The sequence below is a fragment of the Rhea pennata genome, unplaced genomic scaffold (assembly GCF_028389875.1).
Source record: "Rhea pennata isolate bPtePen1 unplaced genomic scaffold, bPtePen1.pri scaffold_33, whole genome shotgun sequence".
NCBI classification, from domain to species: domain Eukaryota; kingdom Metazoa; phylum Chordata; class Aves; order Rheiformes; family Rheidae; genus Rhea; species Rhea pennata.
In genome coordinates this window covers 2,188,469-2,210,908 of record NW_026907680.1, presented here as the reverse complement: position 1 = coordinate 2,210,908, position 22,440 = coordinate 2,188,469, and the positions used below count along the sequence as shown (strand labels likewise).

At 43.0% G+C, this 22,440-nt stretch overlaps 2 protein-coding genes across 2 annotated transcripts; one reads left to right on the top strand and one right to left on the bottom strand.

The window, feature by feature from the left end:
* Nucleotides 1-416: 416 nt before the first annotated feature.
* LOC134154700 (transmembrane protein 209-like) lies at nt 417-13,407 on the top strand. Its single transcript, XM_062601382.1, has 15 exons — nt 417-474; nt 1,489-1,615; nt 1,733-1,791; nt 2,532-2,663; nt 3,649-3,887; nt 4,299-4,507; nt 4,980-5,151; nt 6,104-6,175; nt 7,312-7,408; nt 8,971-9,096; nt 9,533-9,630; nt 11,555-11,669; nt 11,770-11,867; nt 12,688-12,761; nt 13,353-13,407. The coding sequence occupies exons 1-15, from the start codon at nt 417-419 to the stop codon at nt 13,405-13,407; spliced, it is 1,731 nt and encodes a 576-aa protein (XP_062457366.1).
* A 2,127-nt stretch (nt 13,408-15,534) lies between these two features.
* Nucleotides 15,535-18,193, bottom strand: LOC134154699 (uncharacterized; the record flags this gene model as incomplete). Its single annotated transcript, XM_062601381.1, is given in 3 exon segments — nt 15,535-16,008; nt 17,259-17,603; nt 17,606-18,193. Coding segments are annotated over 3 exon segments (1,407 nt in total), but the record flags the coding sequence as incomplete, so codon positions are not given.
* Between the last annotated feature and the right edge of the window lie 4,247 nt (nt 18,194-22,440).

Genomic DNA, 22,440 nt, shown 5'->3' with positions numbered 1-22,440 from the left:
GGGCCTGGGGCGGGGCCTGGGCGCCCTCGGGGGCGGAGCGGAGCGGAGCGGCGGTGTCGCCGCCCTCCCGGGGCGCCTGCTCGTTGCGGGGCCGAGTCTGCTTGTGGTCGGCGGGGTTTGGCTGCGGGGGAGCCGGGGCGTGTGCGCTCAGGGCCTGTCAGCGAGGCCTGGGAGCGCGGCGGGCCGCTGGCAGGTGACAAGTGTCCGTGCGTGTCGTGGTGTGTGCCAGAGTGGGGGGGGTGTGGGGAAGGGTCTAGGGTGGTGGAGGTGGGAGAGGGCTGTGCGTGTGAAATCCTGTCATTTCAGTTAAACCGCGTGTTCTCTGAGGTAACTCCTGTATGTTTGTGTTCAGCGACGAAGTAGCTGAGAGGTTTTGAAGCCTGTGGCCGGGGGAGGCGTGGCAGTTTCCTGCGCTGATGGGAGGAGCAGGGAAAGTGGCCAGTGTTACTGCTGTTGTGTGCGGCATTTTGTGGCGTAAAGGCGGGGGGGTGTGCGGAGGGTCTGGAGACGGACACGGGCGGGGGTTTTCAGTAGGAAAGCGGCCGGGCTGTGCACGGGCGAACGTTGTTTTTCAAAAGCGGAGTCGTCTCCCCCGCCCCCCTCCCCCCCCCGCCGTTAACGGCATCTCCCCGGCAACGGCGTTCCCCCCCGCCCCGCCCCCCCCCCCGCAGAACTGATTCCGGTGACGTCACGTCCGAGCGACCAATCGTTGGAGGCGGCTGCGGTGGGGGCGGCGGGCGGGGCCTGGGCCTGGGCCTGGGCCGCGGCGCCCTCGGGGGCGGAGCGGAGCGGAGCGGCGGTGTCGCTGCCGACTCAGGGCCTGGCAGCGAGGCCTGGGAGTGCGGCGGGCTGCCGGCGGGTGACAAGCGCGCCCGCGTGTGTGTGTGTGTGTGTGTGGCATGGTGTGTGCTAGAGTGATGAGAGGAGTAGAATATGCAGGAAGCGTTATTTCTGTTACATAGGGCATTTTGTGGTGTAAAGGGGGGACGGTGTGGGGAGGGTACAGAGCTGTCCTGAGCTGACAGAAGGAGATAGGTGGGTGTTTTCAGTAGGAAAACTGCCAGGTTGTGCAAGATGTTTTCTTGGTCTGTTTTCCTTGCTTGGAGAAGGCAGTGTTGCCTCAGCATTCCGAAAAATGCTATTTCTCAAAAACGCTGTTGGAATCTGGCTCTCTTTTCTGTCCTCTGTACCTCAGTGGAGAAAATGGAAACTGTTTCACTGTGAAGAGGTGACAGTGCTTATGCAGTTTATAAGAGGAATATTGTTTTGGGTTTTTTGTTTTTGTTTTTTGTTTTTTGTTTTTAAACCACTGAAGCTCATTCTTAACACTACACACGATTTGGTACCTCAATGTGAAGTCCTTTTATGTAATTTCTTTTTGCTTTTTTACTTTTTTAAAGGTCTTGTACAGAGTGAGAATCTAACTGTATATAAATTTTCAATCTTTAACTTTCTTTGTGTGCTTCCTGTTGCAGACAATGGCGGCAGAACAGATTTCTGCAGCTTCGCTCCTTGACAGGACTGTGAAGATTAGGAGGGAGGCTGAAGAGCGGAAAGTGGTCTGGGCCTGGGGCCTCCTTAATATGTCTGTTGGGGGGATGATATATACTGACATGTATGTTGATTGTTATATCTGACTCAACTAAGTAAAGCATTCTACTTTGTATATGCTTAAATATTTCATAGGACCCAGTTACTGTTAAATTGATCGCTTCTTCCTTTTCCTTTTTAGGACTGGAAAACTTATAAGTTCCTATTACAACATCGCATTTTGGCCGCTCTGGTATATTGGTGAGTTGTCACAGCATATGAATTAGTTTTAGGGAGGAGGGAAGGTTTCAGCCTTCATTCTTCTTGCTGGGGAATTCATTTTTAAGGTTTGGGGTTTTTCGTTGTTGTTGTTGTTTTTTAATAACCAAGCTTCATTTTGTTTTCCTTTATCCCTTTTGGTGCTGTTGGAATTTCATCATTTTAGTGACAAGTAAGAAAGAGTGTGAAGAACAGGTTTCCTACCTTAAATGTGTTTAATGTGTGCAATAAGGCTTTGGGGAATAGTTGAAATAATAGCGTTGTGTTGTATTGTAGGGCTGCAGGACATTTCCAAATAATCAAATTTGGTTTCAAATGAGTAGGCTCAAAAGTAGTTGTATCTAATACTATTAGCGGATGAAAAGGAAGAAGAGTGAGAGCAATGTCAGGTAACGAGTGACAGAAGGTTTGGCAGAAGACACTTGATAAATAGCATGAAACTTCATTGCAGTGCTTTGTATCCTGTCTGGAAAATACCTTTCGCTTTTACAAATACATATTGTAGCAACAGAAATGAATTTCAATATAGAAAGGAAATTTATCTCTAATGGTTCTTGCATGAAAAGGAGAAGTTGTCTTACGTCCGTGCTCAGACTGGCAGTTATTGGTAGCCCTAACAATAAACTATTCTTGATTTGTGTATAAACTTGTTTTCTCAGATCATTTACTGTTACTCCTGTTTATGGTGCCTAGCATGATAAAAACCTTTGTGTTTGTTCTAGAGCTTGCGCTTGTATCCCTGTTCAGTCTGAATGCCTTATTTGATTTTTGGATGTACTTCAAGTACACAATGGCACCAACTACCTTGGTCATGACTCGTAGACAGCAGATCCTTCTAGGGATGCAGAATGCAGGTAGGTGTTATAAATTATAAATACTTTTTTTAAAGATGATATCTTTCTCAAGCCCATGAATCTTTAGTGAAGTGAGTTCTCAGTTACCTCATCTGACAAGAGCAGTAAGATGAACTAACTGCAGCCTATAAAAATTCAAAATAAAAGTGATAAATTGATGAGCAATTAAGGGGAGAAGTGGAGAGGAAACAACCAATACAAAAGGAGAAAAGGAGAGTGGGCTGTTAAAGGGCAGTGAGAGAGACTTAAACTTTATGAAGCTGGACAAAGAATTTGTAACCTATAAATGGGATTGAGAACAAGGCAGAGTGTATAGGTTTGTATTTAAATTTGGTATCCTACTATCATCATACTGACTGGAGAGCGCCAAATTAGAAAGAGAAAAGAGACCTTAGTGTGCAGTCTGAAAATGACAGGCTAGAGAGCAGTTGCTCTGAAAAGTTCTGAACGTCTAAGTGATGTTGTCAAATATAGAAAAACTTGGCAGAGTTTGAAAATACAGCAAAAGCAAGGTGCTAGTACAATGTGTTACATACTACTAGGCTGCCTCCAGAGAAAGAGCGGCAGATACGGGAGTAGGGTTATATCACCGCAGCTGAGGAGTGTAATATCTGGGTTTGCACAGGTAAATGAGACATTAGATGTGCTAAAGACACATGAAGCAGGCAGGTAGAGTAGCTGACCAAATAAGTTAAATAATTGCCTCGGGCTATGCAAAGGTGCTTGGTAGAATTTAACTGAAATTTTAAATTGTAGAATTTGTATTGAATTATGATCACGTGTCCCAGTTTTCTGATTTTTATGTCTTTGGGGTTGACTGCTGAATCCTGTAGGGGTCAGACTAGAATAGTCTTTTTAGTGTCCTAGAATTTCCTTAAGGGAAGAGAGTTGTGTATGTGTGTTTTGCTGTGTATTTAAAGTGAGGAGGAGAGTTCTGGGCTGCTGCATGTACAGTGCTGATTGTGGTTTTTTTTGCTTATTGCAGCGGTACAAATAATTCCAGCACATGAGCTGGCAGCGAAGAAAGTCCCTTCTTCTACGCCTTCTCCTAGAGTCCAGGGTCAAACTGTGCTGAGTTACAGCCCATCCCGGCCCTTCAGGGCCAGTCCAAAGTTTACTTCTGGTTGTATCTCAGGGTACAGCCCTCAGCGGCAGGCTCTGTCAAGCAACAGCGCTTCTTATAGCAGTGCTTTAACCTATTCACCAAGCAGCAGCTACAGTAAGGTAATGACCAAGGTGGCTTCAAGGGGAATGGTTTGGCTTTGCTTATCGTGTCCTTGTGTTGTGCTGTAAGCCATTGGAGGTGTGCGGCGGGCAGTGGAGGGTCCTGTGTGTGTGTTCGCTTTGTTTGCAAAGCAGATGAAATTTGTCTTGTCAGTATTCATCCTCTTACCCTGGTGTTAATTTATTTGTTTTAGAGTAGCTAGTTTGTTTCAGAGCACAGCAAAAATAAGAAACTAGAATGTAACTACAAAATAGCAAAAACCTTCCCCCAAACGAGAGCATATTTTATAGCAGCAATCAGCAGAGTAATCAATTCTTATGCTGAGTCGATCTATTCATTTAGTTTATAAAGTCAAAATGGAACTCTCACTTTCCTCATGTGACACAACTGTTTGCTTTTGTTTCCCAAAGCTTTCCAGCTTCAGCTCTTCTCCTACTGGTTCACCATATGCCTCAAGTGTTGGGCCAGTGGAAAGCACCGGGCTAAGGTCTCGTTGCCACTTTTCACCAATGCGGTATAATTCCCGTATGAGTCAAGATGATGAAATCACAGACCGCAAGTCACTGCAAAAGTACCTTCGAAGCGAAGAAGAGAAACAGCGTAGACTTCAATTGGGTACGTAAATAACTTCATGTAGCCTGAAAAGCTTGGCAAGGAGGGGATGTTGGTTTTATTGATGAGGAGTGGATGAGAAAAGTTGGAAAAGATTCCTGCACAGAAAGAGAGCTGCTGAAGTACTAGTCTATATTATAGATATACTAATAATCTCTGTAGCATTTGTTGTGTATAGTGGACTACAATGAGTTGAAGGGCTTTATCACCTCGATGAGAGGGATATTTTGTGGAGAAGGCAGTTTAGCTAAAGGTGGTGAATTACCTGCAGGCAGTTTTTGTCTGGGATAGGGACAGTGCCTTATTAATATAAAGATGAAATCAGTGTTTATGCAGACAGATTTTGGTGTATGTATTTATGATAATTCATGAGCACATCTCTCCTGTCAAAGCCTTAATATAGTGACCTATTGCCTGCAGTGTTGCTTCTGTGATTACTTGGTGATAATTTTATGGCTGTTCAATGTCATTTCAGCAAGTTCATGTTCCAGCTCTCCTTCCAGCAGCCCAACCTTTTGGAACTACAGCCGTTCCTTAGTAGAGCAAGCACAGGTGCTGAGAAAGTACCAGTATCAGGTGGCTTGCATGCCCCAAGCTCCATCAGCACACAAGGACGAAGCTCGTCTGAGCTCTCCACTGACTGCAGAAGAAGTAAGCTCAGCACCAAAGGAGCCAAGAGAGAAAAACAGGGCTCTAAAATATGTGGCTCCATCCAAATGTGAACTCCGTCAACGGTGCTAGAAAGGGAGAAATCCTATAGCATTTAACCATCTTCATACAGCTTGTAAGACTTTTTGCCACAAGGGGTATACATTTCAAATTCCGGACTGTAAAATTTTACAATTGTAAAATTGTAAAATGATTTCTTCCTTGGTGAACAAGGTACCTGTGTTTAGGTGGAAAAGTGACTCCTGAGAGAATTTCAGGTTTCATGCTTTGTGGTCTTTGTAATTAACTAATACTCACCGTGTAGGCCACGGTGGAAAGCTGGAAACTTCTGTTGGTTTGGCCAACTCTTCAGAATTATTTTATCTGAAGTTGTTTAATATTACTGTGTGTCTGAGAACAGACAGACTTCGAGTTCAACTCAAGAATGGTGGTTGCGGAACTTTTTTTTACCATTTTGTACTCTGGATAAAATAAACTTGTGACATAAAAAATGACTGGAAACTGACCTGTACCTAATGTAGTGAAATAGTTGAAGGTGTGTAAAATTGTTCTCCTTTACATTTGTGTCTGGAATAAGTCTGATTCAAAAGAATGTCATTAACGTAGCTTTTAATTAAATTTGATCTGTTTTCTTTATGTCGTACATTAACTTAGTCTACCCTGCAACTTGGACCAATTTTATCCTAACAGAGCAGGGAACGCAAAACTGTGCATTTGGACTCACGGGAGATTTAGTGTACTGTGAACAGAGAGTAGGAGAGTAGTATGGTAAGCTACTGTAGAATTCACATGATACAGCCATTAGATGAGAGTTCTGGAACAAATGCAATTTGAATTATGTGCTGTGGCTGCGGTCAGAAAACGTCTTAGGCCCTAAAAACTCTTTAGTATTCTGTTAGGTTGCTGTATGTAGGTAATAATGTTCTTTCCATAGGTTTGGGCAAGGGTGATTGTGAATCGACGACAGCTTGATTACCTGGATTCCTGGACCGCTAGGTTCAGAAGTGTAAGTCCTGTCCCTATGAACTGCCTGTTCTTGCTGTTAGAATAGGTACAGCAGAATGAAAAAGTACCTCAGTGCTCCATGTATACCTAAGGAAGTGAAAAGAATTACATATTTGAGTCTATTTGAGGATTAGGGTGGGCTTGGACATGGAGACTAGAACAGCATGCTTGTAACAAAGAAGTATTAGGACACATTTTCAACCTGAACTTTTGCACTTGCTGACCTAGGTGTTTTCTGTTCTGAAAACTTTACAGCTGTAAAGTTCACCCACCTTTGAATGAAGACACGTGCATCTTAACACACAGTGGATGTGAAAAGACTTGTTTTTTCTTTCTACAACCCAATTTTCTGAATTTTTTCTGTTTTTTTTCTCCTGTATTTCAAACTCCTTCTGGACTCAAATAAAGCATGGGAAATGCCAGCCCGTTGACTTTTTCCAACAGCCTTGAGGAGTGTAATAAAAAAACAAAAAGAAAATTTTGGTCTTAGGCAATTGCTTTAGCAGAGGAAATACAATCACATACTATGACAAAATAATTTGTAAGCCTAACTTTGAATTACCCCTTCAGTCAGCAACTATCACGTATGTAGTTCTTCTAAGTAGTGGGACGAGTGAAAAGTAAAAGATTTCTATGAGATGTGGGGTTATGACTGTTCTGTAGCAGATTCCTAAGCATCTGTTCATAAACCTACAGGCAGCTTGGCTTCAGTTCCCAAATCGTGTCACATACAAGTGTCACATATTGTGTTTATCAGGCCCTTCATTTCCTGAAAGGGTTTTGAGAGGGAGTGGACCCATGAAAGTTTAAATTACCACTATGAGTGACGTGCAGTGCCTCAGAATACCCCTTTTCTCATTGTTCAGGAAAGCTTTATCAGTATCACTGCTTTCTGGAGATTTGTTTTCCCAAGTCCTCTATAGTGAATTTTTGGCATTTTAGAGGGTCTTTCTAGAGCCAATCACCCCTATCTAAATTGGAGCTCTTAATTACTTTTCCTCCTTGGTTGACTTCAAAGTTCCTGTTGTTAAACTCCTTTGTGATTGTAACAGTGATGCTGACTAGAGAGTAAACTAACATTTTTGTCACATTCTTGTTGCTTCTAAGCTTTTTAATTTTTGCATTTCTCTTTCCTAGTGGATTAATGAGACTATTTTAGTGCCACTTGTACAAGAGATTGAGTCTGTGAGCAGTCAGCTGAGAAGAACGGGGTACCCAGAAATGCAGGTTGGAGGTATGATGATAGAGTAACTGGGGGGTTCCCTGTGGTGGTTGGTAGCAGGCCACCCCATAGCAGGGCACTGCATAGGTAGTATAGAAAACAAGTCTGCTAAGAATTACAGTTCCGTTTCCTGTTTGTATTGGTGTGATCTTTGCTTCATGTAATGCATTTTACTAAACTGGAAGGATTCTTCATAGGATTTCTGGAAATACTGATAAAGGCATGCTGATGCTGCAATAGCATAAAATTCTTAAGCCTCTTGTTTCCTCTGAATTCATTCCTGGAGAGTTAAAGGCTCAGATTAACATCCTTGTATCTTAAACTGTCAGAAAACTATCACACGTTGCAAGGATGGTTGCCTGTCAGCCCTCTCTGTCTACGTTAGTATGTGTCTTTCCAAACTTCCTTAAAATCAGCTACTTCCTGAAAAACCTATTGCTGTTCCTTCCTTAAATTGTTACCTGCTATCTTGTCTGAAAGCAAACAGGCCACAAAAAGTTTTATGAAAACTTAGATGTGATACATTGTATCCAAATAGTGTTTAAGAACTGAGAAGTCATCTTATGACTGTGATAATAATAAATCTATAGACCTAGGAAGTATTTATTTATTTATTTATTTTAACTTAAATTAATTCTGTTATCACAGGCGATTAATCGTTTGCATTTAAGATCTAAGATCATTTTAAGGTTAAGATACATTAAAGTTTATTTATTTATTTATTTTAACTTAGAATAGTTCTGTTATCAGAGATAGGCTATTAATCGTTTGCATTTAAGATCTAAGATCATTTTAAGATTAAGATACATTAAAGATTATTTAAGTACTAGGTGTAGCACTAAGTGGGGTTGGGGAGGATAATCTCAGGTGGATTTTGGAGAGCTATGGGCATTAGAAGAAAAGATCTTTTGGTTGGGGCAGTTGATTTTTGCTGTTTTGGGGTCCCCCCCCTCCTTTTTAAGCATTTTGATGAGCTAGAATTCTAGCTAAAATTTCATAGTGCAACTCTGAAGGAACTCCTTCTGTTGCCCTATCACATGCATATCCCCCTCAATCAAGAGCAGGATTTGATAGGCTTCATTTAAACAAAGCCTACTTTTTTTTGGCCTGTTTGTAGTTTGTCCTCAAGATCTGCATCTGTTGTGGTGCCTGTGAAAAACTGATCACTTACTGACCTCATCTCCACCTTGCTGCCCTCCTACTGCTCTGTAAAATGGATGTTACTTCTTCCCTTTTTCACACTATAGGTTTCTGTTTTCTTTTGGAATGCAAGCCCTTCAGATAAGGGTCTGTCGTCTTTTGCGACCGCACAGTGCTGCATAGCGTTTATGTTCTGTGGTTTAAGGGAGACAGCTAGTACTTCACTGGGATTGGAAACAAACATTTGGAGTATTGGATAAGCTGTTAACTTTGTATAAATCTTAGTAAATTATCTTAGTAAGTTACCTTAGTAAATAGTGAGACAAAAAAGCCAGTTCCTCCTTGTAACATTGCATTTGTTAATGCCTTGTAAGGGAGGATGTTCAAATTTCTGTCGTGGATGCAGATGTCGTGCTGGCTCTTGTCGCATGCAGAAGCCAGCATCAGCAATCTGAAACAAGCAGCGCTTGTTAAAGCTCCAGTCATGCCAACTCTGTACGCTATAATGCAGTATTTGGATATTGCAGCGAACCAAGAGTATTTGGTTGAAAGGATCAAAGGTATGTGGTCAACCATACTGACTTTAAAACGTTTCCGTTAGCTGGGTCAAGCGTCGGTGGTGTCAGATACCCCGTCAATTAAGAGGTTTGAACTACAGTCACAGCAGGGAGAAGAGCTGCTTTTCAAGTAGCAGAGGTAGTTTTTGCAACTTCCTCTTTTCAGACCAATGTAATGATGTGGGACTTGGCATGGAAGTTTTTATTTCTTCTCTCAGTTTGGGGTGTGAAGTGTCCTATTTAATCCCTTCATTAATTACCAATAAAAAATACCTTGTAAACTCCACTCCCCTAACTTTATATCTTTATAAGCACTTCCTTAGTTTAATTTTTCCTATTTTGTGCACTGAAAATACATGCAGTGTTCTTGAAGCTAGTGTCAAATATGTCCTTCTTGCACCTTCAACCTCCAGTAGCTGAATAAATTTTGTTTTTTCAGAGCTTTCTCAGGGAGGATACATGAGCTCATTCCGATGGAACAGAGGAGGAGATTTCAAGGGCCGTAAGTGGGATGCTGACTTGCCCACTGACTGTGCTGTAAGTTTTCAAAGAAGGCTTAATATAACTTCCTAAAGTGTGTCTTTCAGGGTAGATTTTTGTGTGTGGTAGCAATTAAGTCTTTTGAGGAACATGGTCAAAATCCTGTTTGCCTCCCTATCCTGATAATCCCATTGTAGTCAGTGAAATTATGCAAGGAATAATGCAAATGGGATTGGACATTGTGCAGATCACAAAAATGCGATTTCATGTCTTAGTCTTAAGCCGGCCTCTTATTTAGACTCATCTGAGATGTCAGTCAGGTAACTGTTTTGGGAGCAACCTGACAGAAGGTTGCGGATTTGTTAGAGCAATATTCTTACCTTATTAAAAAAAAAAAGAAAAAAAAAAAAAAAGTCTGCTTTAACCAAACCTCATAATTTCTCATGCAAGATGAACCTTAAAATTTTCCTTTGCTGTAATGGTTAGAAGAACAAACGGATTAAGTGGCGTGTCTTCATGTTTATTTAATTCAGTAATTTCTTGAGAGATCCACAGGCATTACATTATCTTACTTGAGAACAGACTTGTAGTCATGCTTAGCCAATTAATGCAAAAGGTCAGGAGAAAGCACTTCAGTGAATACAGTGACTTGAAAATTCAACTGAAATAGATAAAAGAAAGGCCACAAGATAATCCAAGTAGTGGAGAACAAGCTTCACGTGTGACTCTTCAGTTGAACTCTGTATTTGAAAGGAGAGTTCAGGTGATTTGATTCCCTCTGTAGATGTTCAGTTACTGGGGAGAAGCAGAAAGAAGATTCATATGCAAGTTTTACAACCTTGCTGACAAAGATGAAACAAGATTGAATTGCTGGAAGCTAAAGCTGAGCAAAATCTGTCTTGAAATAAGATTTGATTTTCTAGTTGTGAAGATGACTAAATATTTGGGAATGACAAGCGTAACACAGACCATCACACCCTGAATTCATTGTCTTTTAATGAAACCAGCTAAGAGAGGTAGTATTGGACAATGTACTAAACTTGTAAAGATTCTGGGAAAGAAGTTCTGATATAACAGATGAAATTAATATTGAACACTTGTCTCGAAGCTTTGGCATTAACTTAAGACAATAAGTGCCAAATGAAGAGTTTTTAACGGTAATGTTAGTCTCATTGCATGCAACTTAAAGCAATAATTTCTGCTAGACCTCTTGAGGCTTTGGGCATTTAGCCCATAGAAATTCTTCTGTCTGCCAAACAAATCCTATGTTGAACACAGGAGGTATCATACTACAGAGTAATTTGGTCACGCTGCACCCAAAGAATGTTGAGAAGTCTACTGTAAGAGTTAAAATACAACATGCAGTACTGCGATTTTCTCGCTGTTAGCTAAGAAGATACTTGTTCTAGGACTTTCTTCCAAAATGTTGAAAGCTGGTAAGATTCATGAGCAGTTCAAGTTTGTCCATTGATTTTGTTTTGCCATTTTTGACAAGAGATGAGCAACTTTCTGGGTAAGTGTAGTGTTTGGAAAAGTTGTCATTAGATCGGATCGGCCTCTCTAAGCCAAATCTTTGCAGCTAGCGTAGAAACCATCATGAAATCAGGTATCTTGTAGTTTGTCCTATACATGCTATTCAGATCTGTGACTTTGCAAATTCTGTGAGATGTGAAGATAGTTACTTGTATGTCAGGAGTTCAGTTCACATGCAGCACCTTTTTAACGTGTTGTGACTGAAAGGGTTTCATTTACAGGAAGAATAAACTTGTCTTGATGTCTGTGGCGTGCCCTGGACCATTGAATTCAGTGCTCTAAGTGTTAAGCTGCCTTGGGCTTCTAAACATGGTGGGATTAATTAAGTCCATGATGCAGCAACAGACTCTCAAATACCCTAACTAATGTCTGAGATTATGGAAAGAAAGCTGCTGTCCTGTCAGTCTTCTTAATGATACTAAAATGAGATTTGTTTTTGTTTGCACAGATCCTTATGCACATATTCTGCACTTACCTCGATGCCAGACTGCCCCCTAGCCCCAAATACCCCGATGGCAAAACCTTCACTGCCCAACACTTTGTTCAAACACCAGATAAACCAGGTATTGGCATTCTTGGACTGCTTGTTTAGCTGCTGTTTCCTGCTTGAATCCCATCAGCGCTCTTAAAATCCCTATCTTATTTTAAAACTTTAATTCACAGACATTACAAATGAAAATGTATTTTGCATCTACCAAAGCAACATCAATCCACCCCACTATGAGCTGATCTACCACCGCCAGGTCTACAATCTGCCCGAGGTATGATCGTGTTAGTTTTTTCTGCTGTCAGGAAACCTTGAGCAGACCTGATCTGTTTCTTTTTCATTCTTCCTTTTCCTTTGGAACTAGCCACATCTATTGAATATGTAGGCTGGCTCAGTGCAGAAAGCAAATGTTACCACAATCTTTGACCATCGTGTGGTATTTAGTCTGCTGCTGAATGATAGCTTCAGTGCCTAACTTAGGTACATCAGTGCCCAGGCAGCAGCTTCCTCTTGTTGTTTATTTTCTGATGATTTATTCTAAAATCCTAATTTATGTAAGCTCTGAGGTGTGTTGCTATTCCTCATTGCCAACAAGACTGATGCTTGTCTGTAAGAGTTTTTGGAGGGAAACATCTAATCTCAATATCAAAATACTAGACTTTTCCTGTACATCTTGATTTTATTATTGAGCCCCGATTGTGACTTGATTTTCTGATTTCAGAAAAGCTCTTTTAAAAAGCATTTAAAAATATTTGAGGGTGATAATCCATCTAGAAAACAAGCTTGGTCTTTTTCTGGTGTTTGCCTAATTGAAAGATAAGAATTGAGGCAAAACCCCAGCAGTCTAAGCTGTAATACCATTTCGCGAGGTCTCTGTTATAGTTTTTTCTCATCTCTGATGATATAACAGGCCAACAGGGCTCGCACTGCAGTATATGTATCTTGCAAAACGTTTTGAAGGAAAAATTGTGCTGCTCCACCTAAGATCAGGACAGGGGATGACAGTTGTTTTAAATAAGACATTCTAAGATATTAGTATGGTTGTTTGCATGTGATTTCATTTCCAAGTTTTTTTCTCTTCCTGTGGTATTCAGGGCAGAAACAACATGTTCCATACATTGCTTATGTTTCTGTACATCATAAAGACAAAAGAATCTGGGATGCTTGGGTAAGTGTCAAACGTTCCGTATCATTGCGCTGCGCACGAGATCCGAGCAGGAGCTTTCTGTTTTGAAATACCGTAACTGAAGTTGCTATCATAGGACGATACTGATGGAATTAAAATGCTCTTCTCATTTTAAGTAATGGCAGCCTTTTTACAAAATCATGTCAGTTTTGTGTGCATGAGCGTGCAGGAAATGTTTTGTGCTTTTCTTTGGTCTTGTCCTGGCTGAAAAATCCTGTGGAGTCCATGCTGCGGAACAGTGGCCTTGGCCAGACAACCAGGTTGCTACCTTCTTGCTAGAAGTACTGTGCTATTTATAAACAGGAGACAGACACTGCCATAGTGCTGTAATCTCTTGTTTTTGGCATAACAAGAGGAGTTTCGAGTGCACAGTGAAAGCTGCACTGACATAAAAGCAATGTCCGGACTTTTTTGTTCTGAAAGAGCTGTCTTTAATTCGAGGTGAAACACGATACCTACATAAATGTTAAAATGCTGATGTGTGGGATTGGCAGTTTTTCTTGTAATGAAGATTTGTTTTAAATAGGAGCTTTAACTTACTTGTGTCTTATCGTTATAATGCTGTTTTTGCAGGCGAGTGAATTTTGGTGCATCAGGAGTCAACGTTCTAGGGGTGTTTGGAGAGTAACATCTCTAGCAGGACTGCAGCTCAGAAGAACGATCCTGCTTCTCCTACAAGACGAACTGAGCAGCATCGTTTCACTTGTTGCCTTGAATATGGACTATGAAATGGGATAATTTAAACTCTGCTTTATGGACAGAGGGGAAATGTTTGTAATTTCTGTACAGTTTTGGGGAGGATACTCTGTAAAACGTTGTATTGTTTTTTACTGATGAAATGTATCTAAACAGGAACTCCAGGCAGGTCTTTTCTATTTGGCTCCTCACCTTAACAAATCGTATTTAAACCCCCCTTGCTATTTCTGTTGCATTTACTCTTCAAGCACTCTAAAGAGCTTAACTGACCGCAGGGCTCAGCAATGAACCCGCGCTTGCCGCGTTTGAGGGTGGAATGCAGCAGCGCAGCTGGGACGTGTCTCCCGCAGTTGTACCCAGCCGCTCGCTGGCGAGCAGTCCCTTGAAAAGACAGTTACTGCAACGCGGCCAACTGCCGGATTCACAAGATCCAAGAGATTCCAGACGGGCATAACAGGCGCCAAGTTAGCGCTTAAACCGATTTTTGGTTAATTTAATTAGATGCGATCTGAAAGGACGTTGTCTTTTATCCCTGCTCATTGGAATAATTGGATTTTGTGACCTCTCTGGATGCTTCAGGTGTCTCCACTGCAGATATAAGGGAAAGAGAAAATTTTTTGACTTGCTGGTTTCAGTAGGTATTTTTAAAATAGATTTAAAACAAAACAAAATAACCCTACCATTCAAATGTGACCATCTTACGAGACAGAAGATGTTGTGGGTGATTGAGTACGACTAGAACGTTACCCTGCCTTTGCTTTTTAATTTTTTAAAAATTCTTTTATTTCTCATGTTAGCTTTTCTGCTAGCAGCTCCTTACTTTTAGGGCCTTGCAGACTGGCATGTGGCTTCAGCATCCCTGCATGAAACCAGAGTGGATACACCTGCGTGGGCTCATCCCAGGAACTTCGGGGAACACCCCGAAGTTCCTGCTGCCTTGCCAGAGCGTGCCCAGAAATGGCTTTTTTCTCTTTTTTTCCCCTGGGGGCGAGCGGCCGCCGCCTGGCCAGAGCCTCCGGCTTCTCGGGAACGAGTCAAGCTCTGGGGCCACCGGGCAAGCTGCGGTTCCCGTTGCAGTGACGGGCTCAAAGCTCGGGCAGCAGTGGAACGTCCCCGCTGCGGAACGACGCCTGCGCGAGCGTCTCACCACGCCTGCACGTGCCGCCGTTCCCCTTCTGCGGAATTGTCTTTTGGGGGAAAACACTTGCCTTTGTTTCAAAGAGCGGGCCCTGCTTTTTAAGGGGGGGGATATTTCTCTAAGAATTCCCCCCTCTGAGACTTGTTAATATCACTTATCTAGCAAGTCTCATTTAAACAACTTCAATTATTCTTACATGAATGTTAAGTTAATTCTAAGTATTTCCCATGGCATGGGTAATCCAGGAGATCTGGGGATAGAGAAGCAAGCAGTAATCTGAGTCACTTTTTCTGAAGGCCCGTATAAGCTACAAAATCAGGTTAGCTCTACCAATGAGCGTGCATAACAAAGTTAACAATGTCCTCATTTTCCATCTTAACTCTATAGCAAACAAATTAAATTAAACAAATCAATATTCTTGTAAATCAGCTCTATCTATAATTAACAATACTATCAGAATGCAAAATAACACCTAATAACACTTAAGAGCACTCTATTTCCATATAAAAGAGTTCAATTTTCCAAGTGCAGTTCATCACTTTTGTAACTTCTGTGTTCTTCTCTTGGGAGCTATCTTGTGGGTATGGCAGTCCACGAGTCATTCAAAGGTGCCTTCTGTATTCGGGAATAGTGGGTCCAGGAACTTATTCCCTCCACCTTTACTGCAGTAGGAGTTGTCAGAAGCACCAGGTAAGGTCCTTTCCACTTTTCTCTTAGTGGTTCTTCTTTCCATGTCCGAATATAAACTAGATGCCCAGGCTTGAAGTCATGCACAGGGGAGTCCAATGGAAGGGGGGTACGTTGATTAAGGTACCTATGTAAAGATGTTAGTACCCAAGACAAAGACAATAAATACTCTCTCAACATTTCTTCCCCTCTTACATGCATTTGATCACTTCGTCCCCCTATTTCATTAATTGGGTAAGGTTTCCCATAAAGTGTTTCAAAAGGGCTTACTCCCTTTTTTATTCTTGGGGTTATTCTTATTCTCATCAAGGCCATTGGTAATACATCTACCCATTTAAGATGGGTTTCCTGACACAGTCTTGAAATATGTCTTTTAAGTGTTTGGTTCATTCTTTCTACCTTACCGCTAGACTGGAGTCTGCATGGAGTGTGTAATTCCCATTTCATCTGTAAAAATCTGGATGTTCCTTGAACCACCTCTGAAATAAAATGAGGTCCATTATCTGAGGATATACCTTCAGGAATCACAAATCGAGGAACTATCTCTTTTAGTAAAATCTTAATTACCTCTTTTGCACGATTGGTGGAGCATGGGAAGGCTTCTGGCCAGCCAGAAAATGTATCTACCAAAACAAGTAAATCTTTAAACCGACCACATTTAGGCAATTGAGAGAAATCGATCTGCCAGTGTTCCCCTGGGGTTAATCCTCTTCTTAGTTCTCCCATAGGTGGTTTCTTCTGAATTTTGGGGTTAGTTGCACAACAGGTGGGGCATCTCCTTACAATAAGGTCAGCATTTGATAGCATCTTTGATCCCACAGCATATCTTTTTTACGCTGCTTATCATAGCATCTGCTCCCATGTGAGTTTCTTCATGCAGTCTCTTGAGGAGCACTTCCATCATTTTGGCTGTAGTTAAAACTTGTCCATTTGGGGTGACTCACCACCCTTTAGCATTTTTTGTACATTCTAGCCTTTATGCCAACTGATTTTCTTTGTCTGAATATTCAGGACGTCTCACCTGTATTTTTCTACTGGGTAATAAAGCCCCAATCACCTGTCCTGCTAGTGCTGCCTTTTTGGCTGCCATATCTGCTCTCCTGTTTCCTTGTGTCACTTCACTATTTCCCTTCTGGTGGGCTTTGCAATGCATTATAGCTACTTCTTTGGGTTCCATTATTGCTTTGAACAATCTTAATATCTCTTGTCCATACTTGATATTACTTCCTTGAGAATTTAAGAGCCCTCGTTCTTTCCAAATCGCTCCATGAGTGTGAACTACCCCAAAAGCATACTTTGAGTCAGTATCTATATTTACTCTTTGGCCCTTTCCGATTTCAAGGGCTCGTAAAAGGGCAATGATTTCAGCCTTTCTTGCTGAGGTGTTTTGTGGCAATGGTTTAGCTTCTACTTCTTTCCACTGAGTCACTACTGCATATCCAGCCTTTCTCTCTCCATTCTGTACAAAGCTGCTACCCACAGTCAATGTGCGGGCCTCTTGTATTAATAAAGACGGTGGCTGCTATAGCCCGGAGGCAGGCCGGCCATCCTTTACTTACTTTGTCTAATTGTTTAGAAAGATATGCCACCGGTCTTTTCCGGCTCCCAAGCATTTGGGTCATTACTCCCGAGGCCACCTGCTGCCGCTCATGCACATACAATTGAAAGGGTTTAGCCATATCTGGGAGTCCCAGTGCTGGAGCTTCCGTCAATTTCTTTTTTATTTCATCGAAACTAGCACGGCATTCTGGGGTCCGCTCTAACCATTCCTCCGGACCCTTTAGGGCTGCATATAAAGGTTTAGTTATCAGCACAAAATTAGGGATCCATATACGGCAAAATCCTGCCATTCCCAAGAATCCCCTCAGCTGTCTTTTTGTGCGGGGTCCTGCAATTCGGCATATAGCCTCTTTTCTTTCCGCTCCTAGTGCACGGTCTCCTTTTGATATTTTAAATCCAAGATATTGGACTTCCTTCTTCGCAATCTGAGCCTTTTTCTTTGAAACACGATACCCGGCAAGTCCCAAAAAATTGAACAGACTCACTGTCGCCTCTAAACATATTTGCTCTGAATCCGCTCCACTCAAAATGTCATCCACATACTGTAAAAGAGTGACATTTTTGTTACCTTCCTGCCATTGGGCTAGTTCTTTGGCCAAGATCTCACCAAACACGGTAGGGCTGTCCTTGAATCCTAGAGGAAGAACCATCCAGCATAACTGCTCCTTCCTCCTTGTAGTGGGACTTTCCCATTCAAAGGTGAAAATTGTCTGGCTTTGTTCTTCTATAGGAATACAGAAAAAAAGGCATCTTTTAAATCTCGCACTGTAAAACAATTGTTAGTCTCAGGCACCGAGGCTAAAAGAGTATATGGGTTTGGCACACTTGGATGGATATCTTCTGTTATTTGATTCACTGCCCTCAGGTCCTGGACCAGTCGATATTCTTGGGAGTGCGGTTTCCTTACCGGCAGGATTGGTGTATTGAATTCAGACTGACACTCTCTAAGCAAGCCATATTGCAAGAAGGCATTAATTAGGGGTTCCAATCCTCTACGTGCTTCTAGCTTGATAGGGTACTGATGCACCCTAACTGGCTTCGCTCCTGGTTGCAGCTCTATTTTGACTGGAGTCGCGTTTTTTGCTTTGCCTGGCTTTGTTGAGGCCCAAACCAAGGGAATCACCGCATCCAATACACTTGAAGGGATACTTGCACTGTTATCGTCTGGAGCCGATCCCATCAAAAGGCAGATTTGTGCTCTCCATGCCGATTCTGGAGGGCTGTGGAGCTGCACGGAACTCTCAGAAAAGGTCACCTGCGCATTCAGTTTGCATAGTAAATCCCGTCCTAATAAAGGGAGGGGACACTCTGGCATAGAGAGAAATTCATGAGTCAATTTAGTACCTCCAGTCATGCACTCCATTGGTTGCAAAAATGGCCTCAAAGCTTTCCTTCCCGTAGCCCCAACAATGGTGGTAGCAGTCTTACTTAAGGGTCCTTTACAAATAGTTATCAGTGAATGAGTGGCTCCACTATCTAATAAAAAATCTATAGTTTCTTTCCCCAGCTTTACTGGAACCAGGGGATCAGCTGAGGAAATACTATATTTCTCCCCCGGTCCCCTTCATTCCATATGTGACTCCTCTAACATAATTAGGTTGGTGTTTGCTGGGCTCTGTAGCTTTGTTATCCTTCTTCGATTTGGACATTCATCTTTCCAGTGCCCTTCCTGCCTACAAAATTGCACATTGATTTGGACCCAAAGCGGGTCTAGGGAGGCCTCCTCCTGGACTCCCTCCCCTTCCACCTCTTCCTCCTCTGTTACCTCTCCTGCTTCCCCTGCCCCTGCCTTGGAATTCATTCCTCTGGACAGCTGCCAGGAGAGAAGCCTGCAGTTTCATTCGATTTCTCTTGTTCTCTTTTCATCTCGATTATTCTATACCTTATACGCTATTTCTATCAGCTGTGGAATAGACATTCCCCCAGCTCCATCTACCTTCTGCAGCTTCTTTCTAATATCCTGAGCTGACTAGCCAATGAAGAGCATATTAAACAGCCTTTGATTTGCTTCCTCATTTGGATCCAGGTCTGTCCATTTTCTGGCTCTTTCGCATAATCTTTCATAAAAAGCCGAGGGATTTTCTTCAGGCCCTTGCTTTACTTCATACAGTTTTGATGCGTTCTTTGGTTTCGGAACTCTGTACCGAAACCCGTATAAGATTAGCTGTTGATACTGCCTCAATAGCTCCCTACCCCCACTCCTATTTGGATCCCACTCTGGATCCTTTCTGGTGCGTAAATAGACCTCAGGTTCCCCCTTTCTGTCCCTTCTCTCACCCTCTTCTTTTGCCTTAGCAACTACCAGCCTCCTTTCTTCTCCCGTCAGGAAAGCATTCAACAGCGCCTGCACATCTCCCCAGTTCGGATTATGAGTTATCATAATAGTCTCCAAAAGCTGATGCAGCTTCTCAGGATTTTCCCTATATGATCCAACAGACTGCTTCCAGTTTAGTAAATCCGAGGCTGTAAAAGGAACATGTACAAATACTGGCAGCCCTTCTGGTCCCACTGCTTGTCTCAAAGGAGCCTGTAGAACAGGTTGTTTCCGTCTCCTAGTTTGGCCAGAAATAGGGCTGGACTCTTGGCTTTCTAGCGGGGGGGCCGATGCTTCAACTGCGGTGGAATCGTTTCCACAAGAGGGGGGCACTGTCAGTAGTTGTACATCCTCCTGCTCCTCTCCATTCAGAATTTGTCTGTTAGCACAATACCCGCTCTCTTCCTTCTTTCCTACTGCAACCATTACAGATTCCTCCTTACTTATAAGTTCACAATCCCTCTGCATTTCTGCTTCCCTATATAGTGACACAAAAGCCTCCACATAGGGTATTTCATCCCACTTCCCCTTCCAGCAACAAAACAGCAGTAACTGCAATATAGTGTTATAGTTCATTTTTTGGCCATTTCTCATCACATTCCAGCTTATACATTGGCCACCATTGATTACAACATCTTTTCATTCTTTTTTTTTTTTGTCATCCGATCTCCTCCAAAAATATTCCAGTGTTTCAAAATACAACCCAAAGGGCTACAGGGAGGAATCATGGATTGGCTTGATCCCATGTTAATTACCTAGAAATACCAACCTTATTACCTAGAAATACCTTTTTTCCCGTACCTTTGTGCGCACTCTGCTCTGACCCCTCTGGTCAATTTAAGGCAACCTTTGCCGAGTGTCTATGTGTGACATAATTCAACATAGTCTTCCGCGGAAGTAAGTAAATTTGATACTCACCAATCCAAAGATTCACCCCCCTTTCGCCCTGGCACAAATATCTCTGGTCGGCGTTGCACCTTTTAGCCTCTTCTCGTCCCGAATTCGGTGGGAGGTCAGAGGACTCCCCGATCAACAGGTCAGTGCATCCTGGAGCTCGATCCGATCCAGTCTGCTGTCGGGAACGGCAAGATGATCTGGGCAAGGCCTTCTGGCAAGTCCCACCTGGGTCGCCAAACTGTTGTCCCAAAATCTGGGTTCTGTTACCCGGTGTGCAAGCAACCAATAGACACACAGGGTCGAGGTGTTTGTTGATTTCATTTCTGCGCAGAGATGGGGGCTAGCTGGTAAATCCACAGAGCTAGCACACTTTCTCCCCTTCTCTTTCTTCGTTTATACACGCTGTTCAGAGAGTACTTCATGCAAGTTTTCCTGTTGGTTACAGTTTCATTACCTCAGGTAATCGCTCTGCGCTTGTGCTTTCACATTCTTGTTAATTAGCACAGGAAGCGAAGAAGAGGCGGTAACATCATTATCATGTCATTTCCATCTCATTATTCATTTAGGAGTGTGAAGTTCAATATGTTAATAAGCCTTAATGAACCTCAGGTCACTTCTGGGTTATTCTGCTGTTTTTGTCTTACCTACTCCTCGCAATCTTTACAGCGCTGTGGTTTCATGAAGGTCATTTAGCCGGAGCTGGTTATCCTTTGCAGTACTGTTTTTCTCTCCCCCGTGTCCTTGAGTCTTGTTAACTATTTGCAAGGTTTTCCCCACAGTATTTCTCTAACACCAACACCCCTGCTGCTTCCTCAGGCTGGTTGCTCCCTCCCAGGCACTAACAGCAGCCTTGTGGCCACTGGTGGCCTCTCAGGTCTTGAGGCGCAAGTGAGCTCACTAGCAGAAGCAGCAGCAAGGTTCCTCCTCCTGGCTTCCAGGTGGTGGGGCTGGAATCACCTCCCTGTCAGCACTGACACCATTTTCCTGCTGCGAGGCTCCCGGGAGCAAGGCACAAGTGCCCTCACACTCAGCATCAAAGCCTTGTGCCTGCCAGTGGCCATGCTGGGCTGCACTGGAGGGTTTTCCACTGCAGGAGGACTGAAGTAGGGGACACAGAACAGATCCAGGAGCAATGTGCTCAGTGCTAAGAGAACGCTGAAAACGCTACATGTCTGTAGCAGGAAGAGAATGGAAGGGAGCAGAGGGACTGCTGTGGCTAAAAGGCAGCACCTGACTTGAGCAAGACCACACATGTGCTTCCATACAAAATACTTAGGCAGCTCCATCAAGCTGCAGAAGAAAGGTTAGCCAGTTGGTTACTCGCACAAGAAGGGATATGGACTTTACGGTGCCAGACAAGCTCCGTATCCCTGCAGGCTTGTTAGGGGGAACTGCAGTGTGCCTAGCAACTTTTGAAACCCCTTGGAGTTTAGGTTCAGCCTGCAGCAAGGATTTCTCACAGCCAGACCATTTAGTGGGAAACCATTACCGTGCTGCGTAAAGCAAATATTTTTCACCAGCTTTGCGTAGTGTTTTGTTCCAGTCACATCCTTTCTGCTCAGAATATCACAATGCCTCTGTATTACCCTAGAAAGTGGCATTTGCTGAAGATCCTTCAACAGATGTGTGGAGGCCAACACATGTACTTCCAGCTTCACCTGCACCTGGGAGAGGGGGAAAAAAAATCCAGTTAGTATTCCAGAACACGTAGCCCAAAGTGTTTGTGGAAATAAATAGTACATGGGATTGGACGGTGCAAAAATGTAGAGAGATGTAAAGCCCTCAGAGGAACTCAAAATGAAAGGGGCCCACACAGATGAAGACATTTGATTTTTTGTGTTTGATTATCACTCAACGGGCTCTTGAAAGAGAGTGAAGGAAATTCCACTGGATATCCCCATCAAAGGGATGGGGCCGAACTCTTTTCACTAGTGCCACGCAACAGGACAAGAGGCAACGGGCACAAACTGAACCAGCAGAAGCTCCGCCTCAATATGAGGAGGAATTTCTTTCCTGTGAGAGTGACCGAGCACTGGGAGAGGTTTCCCAGAAACATTGTGGAGTCTCCTTCTCTGGAGAGATTCAAACCCTGCCCGGATGCAACCCTGTCTAACATGGTCTAGGTGACCCTGCCTGAGCAGGGAGGTTGGACTAGATGATCCCCTGAGGTCCCTTCCAACCTTACCCACTCTGTAATTCTGTGATATGCCCCACACATTTTCAGAAAACCCACCGACCATATCTACTTACACCATTGGCCAACCTGGACCCCTGCAGGTCTCTCTGTCTCCAAGTGTCCCATCTTCCTTCACAGCTCAGAAAGGCAGTTTTATGGAGGACAAATCTTTTAGCCGCTTTCTGCTGAGCCT